General features: G+C 32.6%; 2 protein-coding genes across 2 annotated transcripts; one reads left to right on the top strand and one right to left on the bottom strand.

The window, feature by feature from the left end:
* Positions 1-1,208: 1,208 nt before the first annotated feature.
* LOC136202329 (uncharacterized) lies at positions 1,209-6,086 on the top strand. The gene is made up of 8 exons (XM_065992884.1): positions 1,209-1,428; positions 1,507-1,693; positions 2,536-2,728; positions 3,017-3,220; positions 3,625-3,921; positions 4,009-5,145; positions 5,246-5,475; positions 5,629-6,086. The coding sequence occupies exons 1-6, from the start codon at positions 1,210-1,212 to the stop codon at positions 4,979-4,981; spliced, it is 2,073 nt and encodes a 690-aa protein (XP_065848956.1). The 5' UTR covers position 1,209; the 3' UTR covers positions 4,982-5,145; positions 5,246-5,475; positions 5,629-6,086.
* Positions 6,087-6,216: 130 nt separating this feature from the next.
* On the bottom strand, positions 6,217-11,440 carry LOC136202328 (beta-galactosidase-like). The gene is made up of 19 exons (XM_065992883.1): positions 11,216-11,440; positions 10,580-10,675; positions 10,370-10,482; positions 10,210-10,276; positions 10,025-10,114; positions 9,764-9,907; positions 9,560-9,648; positions 9,383-9,488; positions 9,204-9,288; positions 9,002-9,120; positions 8,739-8,900; positions 8,462-8,637; positions 8,257-8,366; positions 8,060-8,169; positions 7,837-7,947; positions 7,584-7,694; positions 7,274-7,479; positions 6,869-7,187; positions 6,217-6,710 (listed from the first exon to the last, which is right to left on the bottom strand). The coding sequence occupies exons 1-19, from the start codon at positions 11,375-11,377 to the stop codon at positions 6,600-6,602; spliced, it is 2,487 nt and encodes an 828-aa protein (XP_065848955.1). The 5' UTR covers positions 11,378-11,440; the 3' UTR covers positions 6,217-6,599.
* Between the last annotated feature and the right edge of the window lie 9,062 nt (positions 11,441-20,502).

Genomic DNA, 20,502 nt, shown 5'->3' with positions numbered 1-20,502 from the left:
ACAAACTCCCTAAACTTGCTTGATCGGTAACACCTACATACAAAAATCATAATAATAACTCTCAATCCTCATCCATTCCATCTCTCAAACCTGCAACATTAACTCTTATAATAGGTTGAAAGGTAGGAGAAGAGAAAAAATTACCTCTCGGATAGATAAAGATGTATTTTTAGAATTTAGGTTTAATAGGTTTTTGTATTTAGTTGTTACGTAATAAGCAAGTTTAGGGAGTTGATGAGACACTTATAAAGTTTAAGGAGCTAATATACTTTTATGGACAAGTTCAGAGAAGTTGTTGATACAGAATAATCAAGTTCAAAGACCTGGTGGGACACTTGTAAAATTTAGAGAGCCAATCTAGTATTATAGACAAGTTCAAGGAGCTTGTGATGTACTAAGTCTAATTTTTTTAAGTGGGAGCACAATACATACTCGGTGAGAACCGATATGCTATTTATCTCACTAGCAACTCTACATGAGAGAACGAAACACAAAGAGTTTGACTACCACTTGTTGGAGAAATACTTATAAGATTACTTCACCATTGCTAGTATCTTCAGCAAACCAACTAGAAGATATATTTATAAAAGCTTTTCCACCTAATTTTTTTATATTAGTTTTAAGCAAGCATGGAGTTTTATCCATATATTTACAAAATTGATACCTTATAGGTATTTTTGTATTTGTAATTTTTTTTGCTATTTCCAAAAGTTTACTGTCAATTTTGTTTTAAGCCCCCAAATACATGAATATCATAATTAAATAGAAAATTACAACTAAGTCATATCACAAAAATTAATTCTTCATATGTCATTATTCTCTATATATTATGATTTTACACTATAATTTAAAAAATATGAACTCCAATTTATAAATCATAAACCCTAAAAAATATATTCTAGATTTCTGATTTATAAATTATAATCCTTAAAATATATTAAAAGTACTGATTTTACTAGTTTGAAATAATCCAAAATTATGACTTGACATAGTTGTAAATAGTTTTTTAAATATGAATTTCTGTGTAATTTTCCCTTGCTATTATGCCCAAGCCCAGAAGTCTAAATTGGATTCAGATCCGATAAATCGGGCTGAGATTAAGAAAGCCCAATGGTCTGAATTGGATCATACCAAGTGTTTGGCGGGAAAATTCGTAGGTATTACTGCCAATTGTGTCTCTGTACTCGCTGCTCTACTGCTACCATGGACATGCTACCTGAAATTAAAGATCTTTTCTCCAAACTTGCATTGTACCTTCAAACGACAACTTCTACTTCACCGTCCAATGATCAATTCGAAGAAGATGATTCTTATTCTATTGATCTCTCCATTTCTAAGCTCAATCAGTCTCTCAATCTCACTGGAGATGCTACTGGTGTTAGGGTTTTGGATACGGCTCTCTCCATCATGTGCTTTAAAGCGCCACAGGTTGGTTTTCTTCATTTTCTTAAAATTGAAGTAAACAAGTCTGTATTTATTTATTTATCTCTGTGGATTGCTTTGTAGGTTTTTGATTCTACGATTGAGTATATGATGAAGACGATTTTTAGTGTTTTGTCTTCTTCAATAATTTGTCAATCCTTGCGATTCGGAAAAGAGGAGTTTTTGCTGATTGGCAGTTCCATATCGAAGCGGAATTGCCTGGAATTTATTGAAGGTGTTAATGATATTATTGCAAAATTGGATGAACGTGGTGAGCTTCCCCATCTTATGTTTGTTTTCATGTTAAACCAATCACACATTTTCAATTTGATGAGTTGGTTTTAGAACTCCAATATTTGCAGTTATTCTTTTTGTAATCAGGAATCTTAGTGCAATCATGTTGACTAGCTAATAATGATTTGGTGGTCTCTATGAGAGAGAGAGAAGATTATTAAATATAATATAGAGATGTGGTTGTTTAGCAGTTATTGGATTTTTAAAACCACTGTAAAAACATCCGAGTCCCACTTTCAAGTTCAGTGATGGCTAGTAGCACAAAAAAATTAGTTTTTGATAAGTTTCCTGAAGACATTGATGTTGTAACTTATTCTCATCACCTGAGCCTTAGTTTTGTAGTTTTGTGTAATCACCATTGTAATCTTCAATATACATTGTAATAAAATTATATTTTGTTTGCTTCTTTCACAAACAATTGCTAACTCTAACAAAATTTAGACCTTTTTATCAGATACTGAGAATAATGACTGACAACCAGATACATGGTGTGCATTGAAACGGATGCTGAAGTTGTTTATCGCATTCATAAAGAATTAAGCTTGTCATTAGTTAAAATAAAGTTGACATTCATGAACCTTTTTTATGTCATCAAGATTATTTTTTATTTGCATAAACCTTGGTAGTGAAAAATCCCCACTGAAAAGGAAAGAATCAAATTTTGAAATTATAATTTGGTAATATCTCGAAATGAGCTTTGGTTATTCTTTTTGTTGGTCAGTTGCTGTCTACATTTGATATGAAATATTCTGATGCAAAAGTTGACATGAGTTTGTCACAATTTTTTATTTTATTTTAATCCTGTCTTAAATTTCACAGGGATGCCTTCTCATTCACTATCATGTGCTGTTACTCGAGTTGCAGTTTCAACATCCTCCTGTAATCTCTTGGTCCCTCCAATGTATTTTTTGGATGCTAAATCAACTGACACGAGAAGCATAAGTAGTATCCAAAAGCTCCTCAGCTATTTGCCTAGAGAATTCTCCTCTAATAACCATGAAATACCTCTGAGGTTTGCCATAGGTGGAGAGATTTTTATGTTATTTCTCAATCACTTCATAAAATAATCTGTATAATTGGTTTTCAGTGAAATATATGTGTTTGTAATTTTAAATTGCTTTTGGATATCATCATTCCTTACCCCACTAAAAGCATATTTGTCACATATGAAGGTTTGAAACTGTGTCCTGGCGGTTTCTTAGATAGCATTTTGTTAAGTCATCTCCCACATTCTCTCTTTTCCATCAATACTTTTTCTGTTCTTCTAACTTTTTTCAGTTGTTTGACTTCCTTTCTGCAGGTTGCTATCCTGGTATCTTGATCCACTAACCTTAAAAAATGATATTATGGTTATCTTGGAAGGCACCATGCAAAGACCTTTCCTTTCTTTGAGCAAGGAATTTTGTGAGAGGATGGAATGGCGCAACATTCTTATGTGCTTGGTGATTTCTCCAATCATGTTCATCCATACTAGAGCTTTATTACATAATTGGTTTTTGTTGACGTGAGTGCCGATTTCTTGTTTTTATAAAGGTTCACTTTCTAATGAATTCAATGCATAATTTATTTCATCTGAAATTTGTCTTGAAATTCTATGTTTATTATGCATTGTGCTTCTGGTAACATTTTCTGTGAATTTAACAATGCCTTCTCTGCTAAATGCAGTACTTAATTTGGTCGATATGACCTATAATGAACACTTGTTACTTCTATCTTTTTTTATCTCTCCATTATGACCATATTTTTGTGTTACCATGTGAGGCAGTTCTTGCTGCTGAATGTACCTTCTACTTTCATAGCTGATACAATGAAGCAACTAGAAATATTCCACAGAAAGATTTTATACAACACTTATAGGAATAATATCTAACGTTTATCAACTTTTTATTTTCTGTCAAACTGCAACAGAGGTCTAGGTTCTGTACTAGAGATTCTGAGCGAATTGGTTGCGGTCATACTAGATATAAATTCTAGACCTACATTCTGGGGCATATCAATTGAGTTGGGATCAAAGCTGCCACTTTATAGTGCATATTTCCCCTATCAGAACAGTGTGCAGAGGATCTTGGCTGGACCTCTGTCATCTTCAAGTTTTCTACATTTATCTCAGAAGATATGTGAATCAGTTACAGTGAGGGAGCAATTTGGTCAGTTTTCAAAGCCATCTGCAGTGAAAATCTCATCAATAGATTCCAAATCTCTCTGGTATTATGTTACTCCATTTTGATGAAAAAGGCCATATTACTATCTTTTTTACAATTCCTGAGACTTATTTGAGATGTTGCATATCAGGGCTTTGGCTATTTGCTTTCCAGATTGGTTCTATTTTGCTTCAGTTTTACTCTTCTGCAATAGCTCTTCTCAGAAATGTTTTCAGTTAAAGTGCGTGTCAGAAGTATACAGATGTGGACAAACAAGTGGCATGCAACAACCTTCTTCTGCTGCTGCAAGGTACATTGCTTGGATTCTAAGTCCCCATAGCAAATCTCATCAGGATATGCTGTTTGATGGTTTGACTAAAATATCGAAGAGTTGGGATCTAAAACAAATTGGTTCTGGTTCTTCTAGGAGAGGCCCGGCTAGCAATAGAAAGAAACTTAAGAAACTCAAATTGAATGAAACTGAGGATGATTTTAGTCTTACAAATGAGTATCAATCTCAAGTCTTTAGCGTTTGGCTCAGAGAATTTCAAGCTATCTTGAAGTCTGGGGTTGAATTAGTTAACGATTCATCTTCTAGTTCGCAGGATAGTATGCTTCTCAGGAGAGTTCCTTTAGGCATATTGATTGCCTTTCCTAATTATGTGAAGGAAGATGGATTTGAGCTGCTATTGCATTATGCTGCTACTGGTAAAATGCTTCATTTAACAAACAAGAATAATAGAATGGGGTATTCAAAACAAAATTTTGGAGAGCTAGAAAACATTGCTACAAATATTGAATGTACTAAAAAGGAAGCTGTAACAGTTATCTGTCTTGTCTTCTCTTTAACTGATATTGTTGAGAGGATGTCGACATCATTATTCAAGAATGGAAAAAATGAGATGGACATTTTTTGCGTGGTAAAGTTGAGGGTAAGCAGGTATTTAATAAAGTGTATCAAGAGGCTAATGCAGTCCATTACTGATGAAGATGGAGATGTCATGCCGACGGATCTCCATGATAAATTGGAGCATTGGAGGCATCAAGGGCAAGAAATGTTAAAACTTGACAAAGATCTAGATGACATCATTAAGGGTTTGAGTCATACATTAGTGTCATTGTGAGAGAGTTTTGTTAAGGACATAGGGTTCCTGATGATGTTCATTTTCTCCATTTCAAATGTTTTTAGTCTCAACGAGTTTGGGCCTAGGGTTTTGCTCAATGCTTTGTCTTTCGTGGAGCTAGGGTCTTGAATATGTTCTCTCTGATGTACCTTAAAGTGTCACAGGTCTGTTCTCTTCAAACTCTCATCTTGCAGCATTTCTCTTGGTTGGGAAAATAGTATTGAAAATCTTGCTTTTAGGTTGATTTGTGGGGTCTTCTTTCAGGTTTTGGTTTTGTGATGGAATATTTGACAAGGATGACGCATTGTCTTCTTCAAAGCATTGTAAGACATTGAACTTCTAGAAAGAAGAGGTTTGGGAATATTACCATGGTTTTTGCATTTTACAGTGGAATTGCTTGAGACTTAATGAAGCTGTTAATGATGTTATTTCAAAAAATTGATGAACATGATGACTTCACCTTCACTAATATGCATTAGTGCTGATGTTCAAAGGTAACCTTTTTTCATACTAAGTGAAGACGGTATTTTCCAATCCTCATTTTGTTGGTTTCAGATGATGATTACGAGTTACTATTATACTCTCTTTTTTCTAATAAAATGTTATAGAAGGTACTTATTTGCTATTATGTGTTGTTCTGGTGCTAGTGTTACAGTTTGTTGGTCGATTCTCTAATGCTACCGTGGTGGATTCTCTCGATTGCATGTTTTCTACAAGTAATCCACGACAAGAATTGTGGTGTTCATAATGGTAACGGGTAAATGGATGTTGAAGGGATTTGCTTGCATCACCAACTTGGTCATCAACAATTTGTATGGTAAGACAAAGTACTGCATTTTGTTCCCTCAGTATAGATTGGCTTTCAGAGGAATGCTTGGGTCTCCTTGTTATCAGAAGGAACATGGATTCCAAGTTTTGTTGCTTTAAGCTGCAAATTGTAGGATGCTACACCTGGTGACTGACTGCTAGGACAGAAAAGAGCAAGAACAAAAAAAATTGGAGAGCCAGAACATAATGCTTTCAGAAGTATCAAGTACACTACAATGGAGAATGTTTGCTTCCTTAATTGAGAATGAAGAAGATTAGACTTTATATTCTTTGGGATGTGAAATTAAGGTGAACAGGTGATTGTGAAGGACATAAAGTAGTATCATTATGGATAGGCTTCTTGTTGATGCACTGGATCTTTTGAATTTGTCTTCTTGGATTGTTATCCAAGCATGTAAACGCAAAAGAAAATGAAAACTATTATTTTTCTGTGTTTTGTTTTTTCATTATAATTGCTTTACAAGGAATGAGTTTGAACATGCTATCCTGTAACTTTTTTCTACAGATATGCCTGCCGTATATTGCTAGTGTGAAGACTTCAATACTTAATCTAACCTATAACAATGGTGGCTTTTTAGCAGCTTCCTGCACAAACAATTTTTGTATAACTTGTCTAACAAATTGCGATATCTTTGGTGGCTGAAACTCCAGATTGACTGACTGACCCCTGTCTTTGACACACGGAACAAGATTCTCATTGGCTAGTAAAAGACATGAAGTTCCGTCCTTGTTGTAAGTTTTCTTTCCGCTGGATGCAATTTCAGCTCTTCAATATGATTTTCCTGGATTTTTAGCTGCACTGAACCTCGACTGAAAGCTTCTTTAGGCTTCCTGGACATGGATCCCCCCCAAAACTTGCAGGCCCAACAGCTACATCACATGATGGCTTCCCAAGACAGAACTGCAAGAGATTTGTAAGTTCACTAGATTCAGTTTATAAAGTTAAAACTATAAGATAGTTACAAAATTGTGGAAAACATGAATAGGCTAGCAGCATAGAACTAACTGTTTGAACTTAAAGACTTCCCATAAATCATTCCTTAGCTAGCAAACACTTACCTTCTGGAAAGGTTCCCACGAACGTTGAGCATGGCACTTCCCCTGTTTGAAGGTACCGCATCTCCCCAGAGGCCATCCATAGCTAGCAAACACAATCTTAGATATTTTCTGGCCTGCTGGGCACCACAAGTGGGCTTTGGGTGTGACCAGGGCTAATCCCTTCCCGTTTCCTAGCTCTGGCTGATCATCATATATATCATCACAAACACTTCCTAAACTCCTTTTAACCACAGAAACTCCAGTAGGATCGCCACCCACTTCTTCAAACACAACTAGAAGATTCCCTGTAGGGTTCAACCATGCTCGTGGGACATGATACCTGCATAAGTTAATATCATTATAGCAAATGTTGCTTAAAATATGGAGAGAAACAAAGACATATATAAACGATACAAGTTTTCTCACCATTGTTGAGAGGGCCTTCCACATTGACTTTGACATTTATGATCGGTGAAATATCCTGCATAATCACAATCTCCACATTTTCCTTGGGCTATGTGTTCAGGCCAATGCCGCCCTATGCTTCGACCATTTACCCATACCTCACCTTTTCCCATGCCACCCATATATAAAGCTACTGGGTCATTGCCTGGTGGTGCATTAAATGTAGTCTGAAATATATTTTTCATCATTATAATTTTGTATGCAATATATTCCTTGCCAATCTTAGAATAGAAAGTGAGCAGAAGTATTTGTGAATTAGAATAATTTTTACCTTGTACCATGTTAGTGGTTGTTTTTTAGCCAGTTGTGGTCCTCCTACCCAACTGACTGCTGAAGACCCAGCAGATGTAAATAGGCGTAAATCTTCACCCTTCATACCAATCTGATCAATGACATACACTCAATTTCTTAAGTTTGTAGGTTATGAGTTTTGATTCGATAGATCTTTTACTTGTTTATCACTAGTATTGTATGCGTTGCTATTAATAGAATCAATAGATAGAGAAAAGCTGTGGATCACAAACCTTGTAAGACCATTTCCATTTTGACATGTCTACTGTCCCTTGATTCAGTCCTTGCAAAGTGACTGGACCCAGAACCCCAACATTATAGTCATCGAAATGGATACCGATATTCTGAGATATATCAGGCAAACCAGGAAGAAAACATAAGTTAGAAAATCCTAGTTTTAGCTTTAATTATTGTCAAAGTGCTATAATAGAACATTAGGGAAGTGAGAGAACTAACCGCCAGACCAACAGAAACACTCAACAGAGCAATCTTGTTAGAGCCAGCTAACAACTTCACACCCTGGCTAAATCTAACTTGAGGACGCTCCAATGATCCATACACAGTTCCTGTCACAGGGCTGAACTGATTAGAACACAAATACAGTTTAACCAAAATGTCGATAGAAATAAAAATCACACTCTAGTTCTGTCTACCTGCTCGTTGACCATTGATGAAAACATGCAAAACATGCCCAGCCGAATTAACTGTTAGAATGGGATTTTTCCCACTCTTCAGAAATCCTTCATTAGCATTTATGTCTACACTGAAACACCGATACAGTATTCAAGTCAGCTAGAAAGAATAAATCACATCACCCTCACTCTTTGATCATTGATTAAATTAACCGATAATACTCACTTTGTTAAGTACCACAAATAGTCTGATTTGTCCCCAGTAATCCACTTTTGTTCCCATAACCCATCTTTAGTAAAAGTACCAGCAACATAACCAGTTGGGACTTCATCAATATGAGACTGCCATTGAAGTCCACTAAAAACAGGCATCATAGACATCTGTGTGCTTTGGGCACCAATCTGTACAAAGAACAAAATTACCAGAAAACATTCAAAATTAAAGTGCTAAAAAATCACATATTGCATAAACATTAGGACCTCACTCAGAAAATGCAACTTACTCTCGCAGTGTTGTAAACTGCAGTCTTGCAATCGGGGAGAATACTGATAGACCAACGAGGTAGCCAGTACTTGGTATTCCTGAAAGTAACTTGAATAGCATTTTGTGTGTCATAGTTGGCTAAGAAGGCTGCACATGCTGTATTTGTCTGGAAAACATGAGCCTGAAAAAAATTGTGGAAATTAGTAACAACATAAAAGAAAAAGTAAAGACGAAAAATAACGAAAACATGTTCATAAAATTGCATAAAGATGTTTGCTTTACCTCTTGACTTTTCCCTAATGGTGTTACTGTGGGATCTACAGCAACTAGAGCAGGTTCACTTAGCTTGATAGCTTTATGCAAATCTTTCAAATGTCCATACTTCGGGTTGTTTGGTAATCCTGGAAAAACAAGGGATTAACCAAACAATTAATTGTGCACTAATATAGAATTAGAGGCTAAATGTTTAGTTAATGACGGATACCATATTCGTCAAGAGGAGCATCATAATCATAGCTAGTGACCATGAAAAGCCCCGAGGTTCTGCCAAAATTTGTTCCCCCATGGAACTGCAGACGAGAAAAACGGGGAAAACAAGTTTGTCAAAGTTTGTAAAAAATTAAACAAGGTGAATAGATATATAGCTTTGAAGTTACAAATTACCATATAGTAATTTGCAAATGAACCACCAGCTGCTATAAACCTTGCAACTGAAAATGCTGTATCTTCTGGTGGCCTGTAAGGAACTGCACCACCATATTCTGTGAACCTGATAGGCAGCACAAACGAAAATGTTAGAACATGTTCAATTTTAGCAGGTATAATGATTGTAATACTAACCAGCCAGTCCAATTTTCCGTCCACATTTTCGGTTTATTTTTGCCTTTTGGTATGAAACCTTCACAGTAAAACCCATTGCAGGTACTAATCTGAACATCATCAATGAAATCACACATTTTTCAGCCTTGGTTATAAGGGAAAAGAAAAGTTAAGACCTTTTTTTTTCCCCTTCCGGGTATTGATTTAAAAGGAAAAATGACTTACTGTAGGCTCAGGGGCATCTTCTTGCTTACACATAACCCATGGAACTCCAGTATTAAGACCTACTGCCATAGAAGCTGCCCATTGTGTATAAGCTTTTCCTGGTGCACCAATTGACCATTCTACTGGTCCATATTCATTTTCAATCTGTTGAAATTGTTACAAAAAAAAGTCAACTACAAACAAACCATTTCTCATTGAAACAAACAAAAACAAAAACAAAACATTGTTAACAGAATGAGTTAACTTAATTTCCTAGATTACCTGAGAGAGAATTATAGGACCTAGGGGTTGAAACAATCTTTCTCCCTTCATTATTTCGACAATTTTCTCCGTGAAAGTTTGCATTGCGGCCTTCATTAAAATAAATATAATATTTAGATAAACATATGAATTTGATTTTTGTGATTATTAGAGAATAATATTTGATAAAAAATTCAAGTAACTACCTTGAAAGGGCCATTATCTGTTCTAAATTGAATCCCTTTAACGTATTTAAGCCACATAGGGAATCCTCTGTACCAGAAAAAGAAAACAAAGCATAAGTTAAACTAAAAGAAAAAAGAAAACTTGGGTCCTTTTCAATTTTAGTAATTTATGTTTAGATACCCATAGTTCCATTCTGCACAAACATAAGGTCCAATCCTCAGATGAACATAGAGGCCTGCTTCTTGTACTAGCTTGATGAACTTCACTATATCATACCTATCCTCAAAATAATACTTCAAAAAAAAAAAAAAAAAAAAAACTAATAATTAATATATATATAAGAAAAATCATATATTTAAAATAGGAATTTTTAAGTCAAAGGATAATTACTTGTCCTTGAGAAGATTCATGTCCATTCCAAAATACATAAGTTTGTATAACATCCAATCCTGCTTCTTTTGCTTTCTGAATGAGACCTGGCCACATCTATATCCACCCACAACAACAAAAATTATAATTTAAACTAATTTCCATAAAAATAAATAAATTATCCATCAATTTAGTAATTTGGCATTTTGTGCCACCAAGAATCAAGAAAAAAAATTTAAACTTTTTCTGCTGCTTAGTTCATAATTTGGCAATCATCATATCAATTCCCCATCTCCAGTAGTTAGGAAAGATTAGTTAATAATTAATATCCTATAACTATTAATTTGGTGTAATCACAACCAGCAGCTCAATCATACAAAAGTCAAAACTCAGGATTAGCCAACAACTAAACAAAATAATAATGCTAACTTTACAATTAATAAACCTTATGGGAAAGAAATGCCAAACTGATGGTTCAAACATAGTTATCAAGAACTTCATCTTTCAATGATTTGTAAGAGAAATTCTACAGGATCCCCGAAGCAATACACCGGACCAAACATACTTTTTAACACCAATCATCTCCCACGAAGTGATATGCATCATTCTTTTGATTGTCGAAAAAAGAAATGATTAGTGAAAGAATAATTATAATACCTCAGGAGTGCTTCTTGGGTAGTGAATGGATCCCGAAATAAGAATTCTTCTTTGGCCATTGATTATAATGGCTTTATGATCATAACTTACAGAAGCTATAGCAGAAGAACTAAAAATTAGTATTAGAAAAATTGAAAAATGCCCTCTTAACATTTTCCACATTGGTGACTCTTAAATCCAAAGTGGATTTATATTATATATAGTTTTTTTTCTCTTGTTTGTTTGTATGGATATGGCAGAGTGACCAACTCCTTTTATAGGAGGCATTAGTTACGTATAGACAACTCTTAATCACTTCCTTTTGAAGATTAGTTTTTTTTTTTTTTTTTGTTATTGATGGAGACTTGATGATTTGAATAATCTAAATTTTAGGAATTTTGGAGTTGAATCAATCCTTACCTCATATTTCCATAATAATAATAATTAAAAAAGAAAATCCTTACCTCATATTCCTTATCCAATGAGTGAATTTTATGGGATGATTATGCTATTTTTAGTTGCAGTATGCAATAAAAAGATTTTAATCGTCAACTTACGTATAGTTTAAGTAGGAAACGTTGAAGCTGCTAATTTAAGTCAGTTCGTTTGGACATATTATCTCTAGAATCTGCAGTAGTGTGTTTACTAAGATAATTCGTTACATGTTTTTTATCTTCAACAAAGTCATCATTTTTTGGGGTTTTATAGAATCTTCTAATTTACAGAATATCATTTTGTTTGATTCAATAAGCAATAACTTTATGACATTACATCTGTTATAATTTCTTTGGATTTAAGGGTTTAATTGAACTTCCAATTTGGTTTGTAGGGTTAATTTATCTGAGGATAAACTTCTGATACAATTTCACTCAATAAATTGGCATTTAGAGTCGATTAGTTCGAAATTCATGTGTTATCGGAAACATCCAACACTTGTTAAAAAAAGTACTCTTACCGTCCCATGAATATATGCAAAAATATATCTACACAATGAATAAGAAAACATTAAATATTATTTATATTTTCCTTGTGTATTCTTACTATCGAGTTACGGCTCTTATAAAAAAAGAGTTATGCATTCTTAAAAAAAAAGTTGTGCATATTTCATGGGATGTGAAAAAATATGTTCTTTTATATATTCGTGGAACAAAGAAAGTACTAATTATATGCTGACACATGTCATTTTGGGTTAGTTTAATCTTAAAACTAAGTTGTAGGACCAAATTAATTAAAATTGAGTCTATAAATCAAGTTTGTAGACTAATTTGATCCTTTATGTAGTTTTCATTTCTAATTGAATGATTGAAGTTTATTCAATATGTTCTATAAATATAGAAAAGATAAGGCGTAAATGTGCTCCTAACATTTTTAGAAAGTGTATGTATACTCTTAACGTAAAAAATGGTGCAATTTTAATCCTAAGTAATAAAACCCATAAACCGATACTGTTTAAGTAGGAGGCACATGAGTGTAGACGCACCTTAGACCGTCGATGGTTCTGCACCTATCCACCTTTCCATCTTTATTTGTGCAAGTTTAATCCATATGGGATGAATTTATTTTTTGCATTTCAAGTAGTCAAAGGCTGACTTGGCCACTCTTTAGACGCAGTTAAAATCGGTGTGTATAAAATTTTATCATTTCTTATGTTAGAAATATATCTACACGTTAGAGATAAATTAAAATTTTATTCCATAAAATATAAAAGTTTATTTAATATAAAACAATTCTAAGATTTTAAAATGATGTTTCTTAGTTATGCTTCGAAAATGGAAATAAAAATATATATTTTCCATTATTCTTTGTCCATGCAATTCGTATTTTATATAGTCTATATAAACTGTAATGGGTTGGATACAAATACTCTAAGAACAAGTTAATCGTTATTAATTATATCATGCTTTCAATAATCAAATCAGTATATCATCATATCAATATAAATATTAGCTTTTGTAACTCAGATATGTATATATAAATAAATAAATATTCCAACAATAAAACAAGCTCAAATAAATAAATAAAAATAAAAAGATAACCTTACCAATATTATAAATAAAAATAAAACAAACTCAAATAAATAAAAAAGAATAAAAAGATAACATTATCAATATATATCTATATATTAGGTTGATTAAGAAAATATTCCAACACGCAAAGAATCTGAAATTTAGTCTAATAAATTTTTTTTGGTAGTTGGAGGCTTGGAGCAGTATTAATTAAATACCACCTAATTAATAATCTACTTCTTAGTCAATCTTTTTTTTTTTTTCAAAAAGTAACTTGAGACTTTTGGTCATTTCAATTTAAGTGTATTGAGATTTTGTATTTATTTTAACATATTAAGTTATTTTCTTTTATTTATTTTTGTCACGTTAAGCTCTCTCATGATTAGAAAAATTTACTTTAAATATAAAATTCAATTGGTAATTAATATATCGTTACTCATTTCATTTGCTTTTGAAATTTTTATTTAACATTTCAAAAATATTATTTTTATATAAATATAAATATTTTAATGGGAAAAATATAAATGTATGGTTATTGAGGAATAGAATATGACATTTAAAAGTCACAATTGTGGATGAGTGTTAATTAATTAAGTAGGAGGCTGTGTGAAATTAAAAATTTTATATCCCAAACCAATCCTTTTATTTGAAGTTGTAATCATTTAACAAAAGTCAAGCTGCCGCAGCCAATATTCTTAGCTTGCACACTGTTAATTTTTTCTGTTATTTCCTTTTTCTTTAATATCGGATTGAATCTAAATTCGAGTCGAGAATATCGGATTGGATCACTGGATTGAAGCAGTTATGACTAGAACGCTGAATGAAGGGTCCGTTGACCCTCCGACTTGAGGAAACTAATGAAAAAATTAAATTTATAGACAAATTTCGTTATTAAACATAAACATTCTGTTATAATTCCGTTAGTTCCAAAATCTGTAACAAATTTGACATTACACAGAAATGGACGAAATTCTCCGTCCTGATGTTTAATCCGCAAAATTATCTGTTTTTTTTGTTAATTTTTTGTCCATTGACTCCAAATATTTGATTCTAGTTCCACTGATGCGCCGAAACAACCTCTTATTAGACATAATTTCATATGTCACTAACGAGAACTACATATATTCTTGAAACAATATACCCTACTAATTAATTAATACAATTTATATGTATTTATTTCTTAGCATCAGTCATCTCATAGTATGATCCATCTTTTGATAATTAAGTATATTATCGAGTTGGCGAAACTAGAGCCATATATTCAGAAGATCAATAGACAAAAACTTAGTAAAAAAACATAGATCTTTTTGGGGTTAAAAATCAAGATGGAAATATTTGTGCCAATTCCGCTAGAGACATCAAATTTGTTAAAGATTTTTAAAACAACAAAATTACCGATGAAGACAGAAATTTCCGTTTGTAAACGTAATTTTTAAAATTTGTTCCCTAAATTGGGGTCAACAGACCCTTTGTGACCTTATAGTTCCGCCCCTACGACATGTTTCCCATATGCTCTTCCCTCTTCCATAAGATTTGAACTTGAGATCTATTTCTCAAAGGAAAAGAGCTCCTAATTACATAACCATAACAATTATAACAGCTTCAGAAGCAATATATTTAGGATTAATATCATTATTATTATTATTATTAAATATTTATTATTATTCATTGTCTTCTACTAATTAATACTGAAAATTATTAGTATTATTAAAAATTATTAGTATTTATTTCTTCTTTCTTTCTTGTAGAATAATTGTATACATTAATGGAAATATAAATTAATATAAAATAATTAAAGGAAGAAAGAAAAAGATAGAAAGGATATGCACTTGGTGTTGGTGACAGTTACATTTAAGGTTTTAGATATGTATAGAGTAAATTACATTCATGGTCCCTGAACTTTGCACAGTTCTTGAACTTCAAAATCAAACATCATAGTCCCTCAATTTTGTAGTATACTACTAATATAATAACCCCTTTTACTGTTTATGTTTATAAAAAAACCCCTTTTACTGTTAAACAAAACGACGAATAATCATCTCAAAATAATAAATTCCAAAAACAAAAGTGGTTTAGAATAATATTTTTCATGGAATCACGGTTTTCTATTTTCAAATCACAAATTTTGTCTCTCTAAACAATCGTAACCAAACAAACTGGAATAATCTCAAAATACAAATAAAAAATAAAAAATTAAAGTTGTTCAAAATATCATTTCTATTCCTTTTATAATGGAGGTTATTGGAGTAGTCATTAAAAAAGGGATAATTATGGTAGTAAAATGTAAACTTAGGGATCATAATGTTTTGTTCTGCAGTTCAGGAGGCATAATAAAAAATAATAAAAATAAGTATAAAGTTTAGGGGTCATAAGTGTAATTTAGCCGATATGTATATGAAAAGGTATAATGATAAAAATAGGAAATGTGAGCGTAATCTTGTAATCTATTATTAAGCAAAAACAAAAATAGTAGGAAGGGAAATACCCTTTCCCCTACGCAATTTCTTCAATTTAGGGGTTGCAAGTTATGCTAAATCACTAAACAACCCATCACTTTCTGTTATCTTTCAAGTTTCAACTTCACTTACAATACAATTTTTTACATTTGGCTCATCAACTTCATTTCAAAAGCTATCCAGAAATAGTGGATAACTCAACTCATCCACTTTTTGATTTTATTACAATAAATAATCCATTAGTTTATGAGAATGAACAAAACTGAACTAAAAAAACCGAAAAGTCAAACCGGTCCAAACTAAACCAAAGCTAACTGATTTATTATTCAGTTGATTTGATTTGTATTTTTCATGTATTTCGGTTTTGGTTCGGTTTGATTTTGTTTGGTTTTAAATCAAATAAAACCGAACCGAACTTAACAAACTATTTCGATCTAAAAGAAATTTAAATTTATTTGAAAATTCAATTACTAATTAGTCATATATTTAGATATGTTATGATTGTTAAGATATATTGATATTATTATTTAGTATTATCATGGTTGTAAAAGGATATTAATTTTATTATGGTTATAAAATGACTAAATAATAATTTAATATTTAATATTTATTATAATTGTAATGTAATGTAATGTTAGTGTTATTATGATTGTAATATGAAATTAATATTAGTATTAGGTTGTAATAACTTAAGGTCAACAATTTGGTAGTCTTTTTAGAATCATAATAACACTAACATTACATTATGGACAAACTTACTTTAATTTGTTTGCAAACAATAATATTTATATGGACCTTGCTCGAATCAAATGAATTTACTCAGTTACCGTTAGATTTAAGCATAGATTTAATGGTGATTGATTAAATTCATTTGGTCAATCAGGTCCATATAAACACTACTATAGGAAAAAACCCCAAAAAATATAGGACTTCGTATACTTAGGAGATAGTTGCATCTATTAGAGAGCCCTAATTAGTATGACGGTTAATGAGCCAAGTTGTTCATGAACAACTTAATGTTCGACTCGATAAAAGTTTGATTGTGTTTGGCTCATAAATGAGCTGAGCTTGATCACGATTTTGAGACTTGGTTTGCAAACGAGCTAAGTTTAAGCAGGGTGAAACTCAGCTTGAAGCTCGCCAATAGACTCGGTTATATGTTCGTGAACAAGTTTGATTGCATTACTCATAGACAAACTCAATTACAAAGCTCATGAACAAACTTTAGTTTTGTAGGTTTTAAAATCAAAACTACGTAGTTTTGTATTATTAATATTTTTATGTCTAATAATTAGTTATTAACTAGATGTATTTGAATTTAGTAATAAGTTAGGTGAACTCGTTCGTGAACACAATAGATGAATTGCATGAGCAAGTTGTTTATTTGTTCACGAGTTTTGCTTGTGAATTTACCCTGTGAATATAATCACAAACTGCTCCCGATCAAAACTCGTGAATAAAATGAAGGAGCTACTCACGAAGAAATAATTTCCTTAATGAGTCGAGCTTAAACAAGATTTTGAGCTCGAGCTAGTTAATTTTCAACTGTACCGAAGATGAATTGGTCAAAGCTCGCTTCGGCTCCATTACATCCATGCTAATTATAGTGGGATCGTGATATTCTAAGTAGGGTGACTTCTGGAAGGTGACGGGACCGGATTAATCATTATCTAAGCCGAATCTTTGTGTCTTTATTCGAATCTCAAATATTCACTTTCGTCGTTAGAAACCCCTCGGAGAACCCCATTTGCTCCATGCCTCTAACTAACTCTAAGTCAATACTCAACCAGTCTAATCAAAGTGCTGGAGAACATTTTGAAAGGAGAACCTCCTTTGTTGAAAGCCTCCAACTAACTCCATTCAATCTCGATAAACTTTTGCATAAGTATAAAGATCCTTGTCCCCTTTAAACGTAGGAAAAATAGCATGTTTGAACTTTTTGTCCAATGGTTTGTCTCACTATATGCTCGAAAAAAGGAGAATCTAACCTTTATAGTAAGGGTTGATTCGTAGGGACTTTATATTCCTCTGGCACATGCCTGACTGTTTGTTTGTACGAAGTCTAGTCCTATTCTATACTGCGAAAGAGATCTTGAGTTCCACCATATCGTGAGTTCATCCTAGAAAGGAAGCTTGTAAAAGCACTCGAGTCTTCTCGACTTGGAACTCTCGTAATTCTGCTTAAGAGCTATTCTCCTGTCTTATTAGTAGGAGGAACATAGGATGTCCATGTAGTTATCAAAGGGACTTGAGATGTTGAAGGAAGTACGAAGGTGTTGGTTGTCGTTGCATTAGTAATGAATCCAAACACCTTAAAAGTGGCACCTAGAGAACTCATGATGATTTCTCAAGTCCACTTCCATCGCACCAATACTGACGTAGGTGAAAAAATATCACCCGAGGATCCGATAGTCTTCCTAGAAGATCCGGTCCGATGCTCATCCAATGTTCCTGCAAGACGGGGATTGACTTGATCTTGGCAAGGGACTCTCTGATGCTCAAATCAGTTCTAATCTAAGAGAAGTTGTAAAGCAATAACAATATTGAACAATATTACGTAAAAATGGTAGTATATGTAACATATACCTTTTGAGGGAGTGAGACCTTTTATATAGAGGTGGAGAGTCATATTTAAATAGGAACAAATGGACTCTAATCTATTTAGGAAAGAATCCTAAAAGAGGCGGGACTCTGTGTATTTAGGAGATAATTGCGTCTATCAAAGAGCTTTAATTAAGTTTGAGATACTCGTATCAGGAAGGAATGTACTTCTAGAATGACGAACCAAATATATGATCTTGATAGATATGATTCGGTTAATCATAATCTAATTTCAAATATTCACTTCCTCATTAGAGAGTATGTTTAAAATTGAATCAATTTAGGGCCTGTTTGGCTACTTATTGTTTGATGTTTCTGTTTACTGTTTGCTGGTTGCTGTTACAGTTTGCTGTCTGCCTTTGGAAAATGATGTTTTTACAAAAAACAGAGATTCTCTGCTTTTATAAAAAGCTACTTTTCAGCTGTAAAAGGCAAACAGGGGTGTCTAACCAACCACCTAAAACTCCGCATTTTAAAGTGAAAAGGCAAACAGGAGGTGAAAAGTAGGTAAACAAACACCATCTTAATGTGCAAACTAAACTGAATCAATTTAATTCGGTTTGGAGGGTAATTAGCACCGATAGTCACAAAAGTTTAATTTGTCGTAATAAAATCACTTAAGTTTGTTTTTATTCCAATAAAGTCACTTTGGACGTTTTCCGATCATTTTCCATTGGAGTTGATTACGTAACATCTAATTATATATCTCAATGCCATGTGACATAATAAAAAAAAAATTAACCACAAACTCACCCAAGTAAATAATGATTGCCAATTCAAGTTTTAACCACAAATTAACCCAAGTAAATAAGGATTGTCAATTAAAATTTTAACCATAAATTAACTCACGTGTCATATCATTCGTAAATTAAAATGTGCAATTATAATTTTTTTTAATATGCCGGATAGCGCTGATGTGACATTGAGATGTCGCGTCAGTAATTTCTTCGAAAAGATGTCTGAAAACGTTTAAAAGTGACTTTATTGGAACAAAAACAAACTCAAGTGATTTTATTAAGAAAAATTGAACTTTTATGATCTTTTGATGATATTGTCAAAACTTTAGTGACCTCCGTACTAATTACCTCAGTTTGGACTAAACCGAATCAAAATGTATTTTGGTTAAAAATATCCTTTTATTTGATTCGATTTTTGAACCGGACCGATCTATATTCACCCATCATTTTAAAGCTTAGATTTTAACAATAACTTGGATTTAACTAATCAGGTGAAAATCATTGTCATATTGTAAGACTATTCAACCGATTGCCCTGCAATAAATGCCTTAAAAAGTGAATTGGTTAGAGAATTAAAAACCAGTTCCAACAATCTTTTGGTGGCTCCTCAAATCACTAAGAGCATCTTTAAGAGACTCTTAGTGCACTCTCTAAAAATAATATAAATAATTGACTCTTAGTGATTTGAGAGTGACTAAGACATTTCATCTCCAACAATACTCCTTATTTATTATTTTATCATTAAAATTATTATTTGTTGTTATATTTACCAATAGTGTAAGGTGAGAGACTCCTTAATAATAAATTATTAATAAAAAATGAATTAAGCGGCACTAAGAGGTGGAGAGATGCTCTCTATTAATAGAGATGATAAAGAGACTCTTAGGGGGCGTTTGGTTCAAACTTCGGAATCAGAATTGAACTTGGAATCGGAATGCTATGGAATCAGAATCGGAATGGATATTTATTTATTTTGTTTGGTTTAATCCGAAATCGGAATACAATTAATTTTAGAATACTAAAAATAAAATAAAAAATTAAATTATTTGCATTATAATAATAAATAAGAATCATGGTGAGGTAACTGCCATTTTCATTTTATATAGTAACTGCTGCTTGACTTGAAAAACGTGGGAATTTTTGTTTTTTAGTAAAATAATGTAAGGTAACTAAATTTTAATTTTTTTCATTGGAATCAAACTCCATTGACATGGTTTGGAGAGGGGAATGAGTTAATGGGAATTTCCCATTCCATAACTAATTGTGAGTAACCAAACATAAGCAATTGGAATATTTCTTTTTCATTCCCATTCCATGGTGTCTTTTTACCTAAACAAACACCTCAGTGATTTGAGGAGCCATTAAGAGACTGTTGGAGCTGATTTTTCATTCTCCCTCCTCAAATTTTAACTTAAGAGCCAACTTAAGAGGCTGTTGGAGATGCTTTAAGATCCCTTTCATCCTCTCTATTAATAGAGAGTATCTATCTACCTCTTAGTGTCTCCTAA

Source organism: Euphorbia lathyris, chromosome 8, assembly GCF_963576675.1.
Source record: "Euphorbia lathyris chromosome 8, ddEupLath1.1, whole genome shotgun sequence".
In the NCBI taxonomy this organism is placed as follows: domain Eukaryota; kingdom Viridiplantae; phylum Streptophyta; class Magnoliopsida; order Malpighiales; family Euphorbiaceae; genus Euphorbia; species Euphorbia lathyris.
Note: the sequence above shows the minus strand (reverse complement) of the source record. Positions and strands in the feature narration are given on the sequence as shown.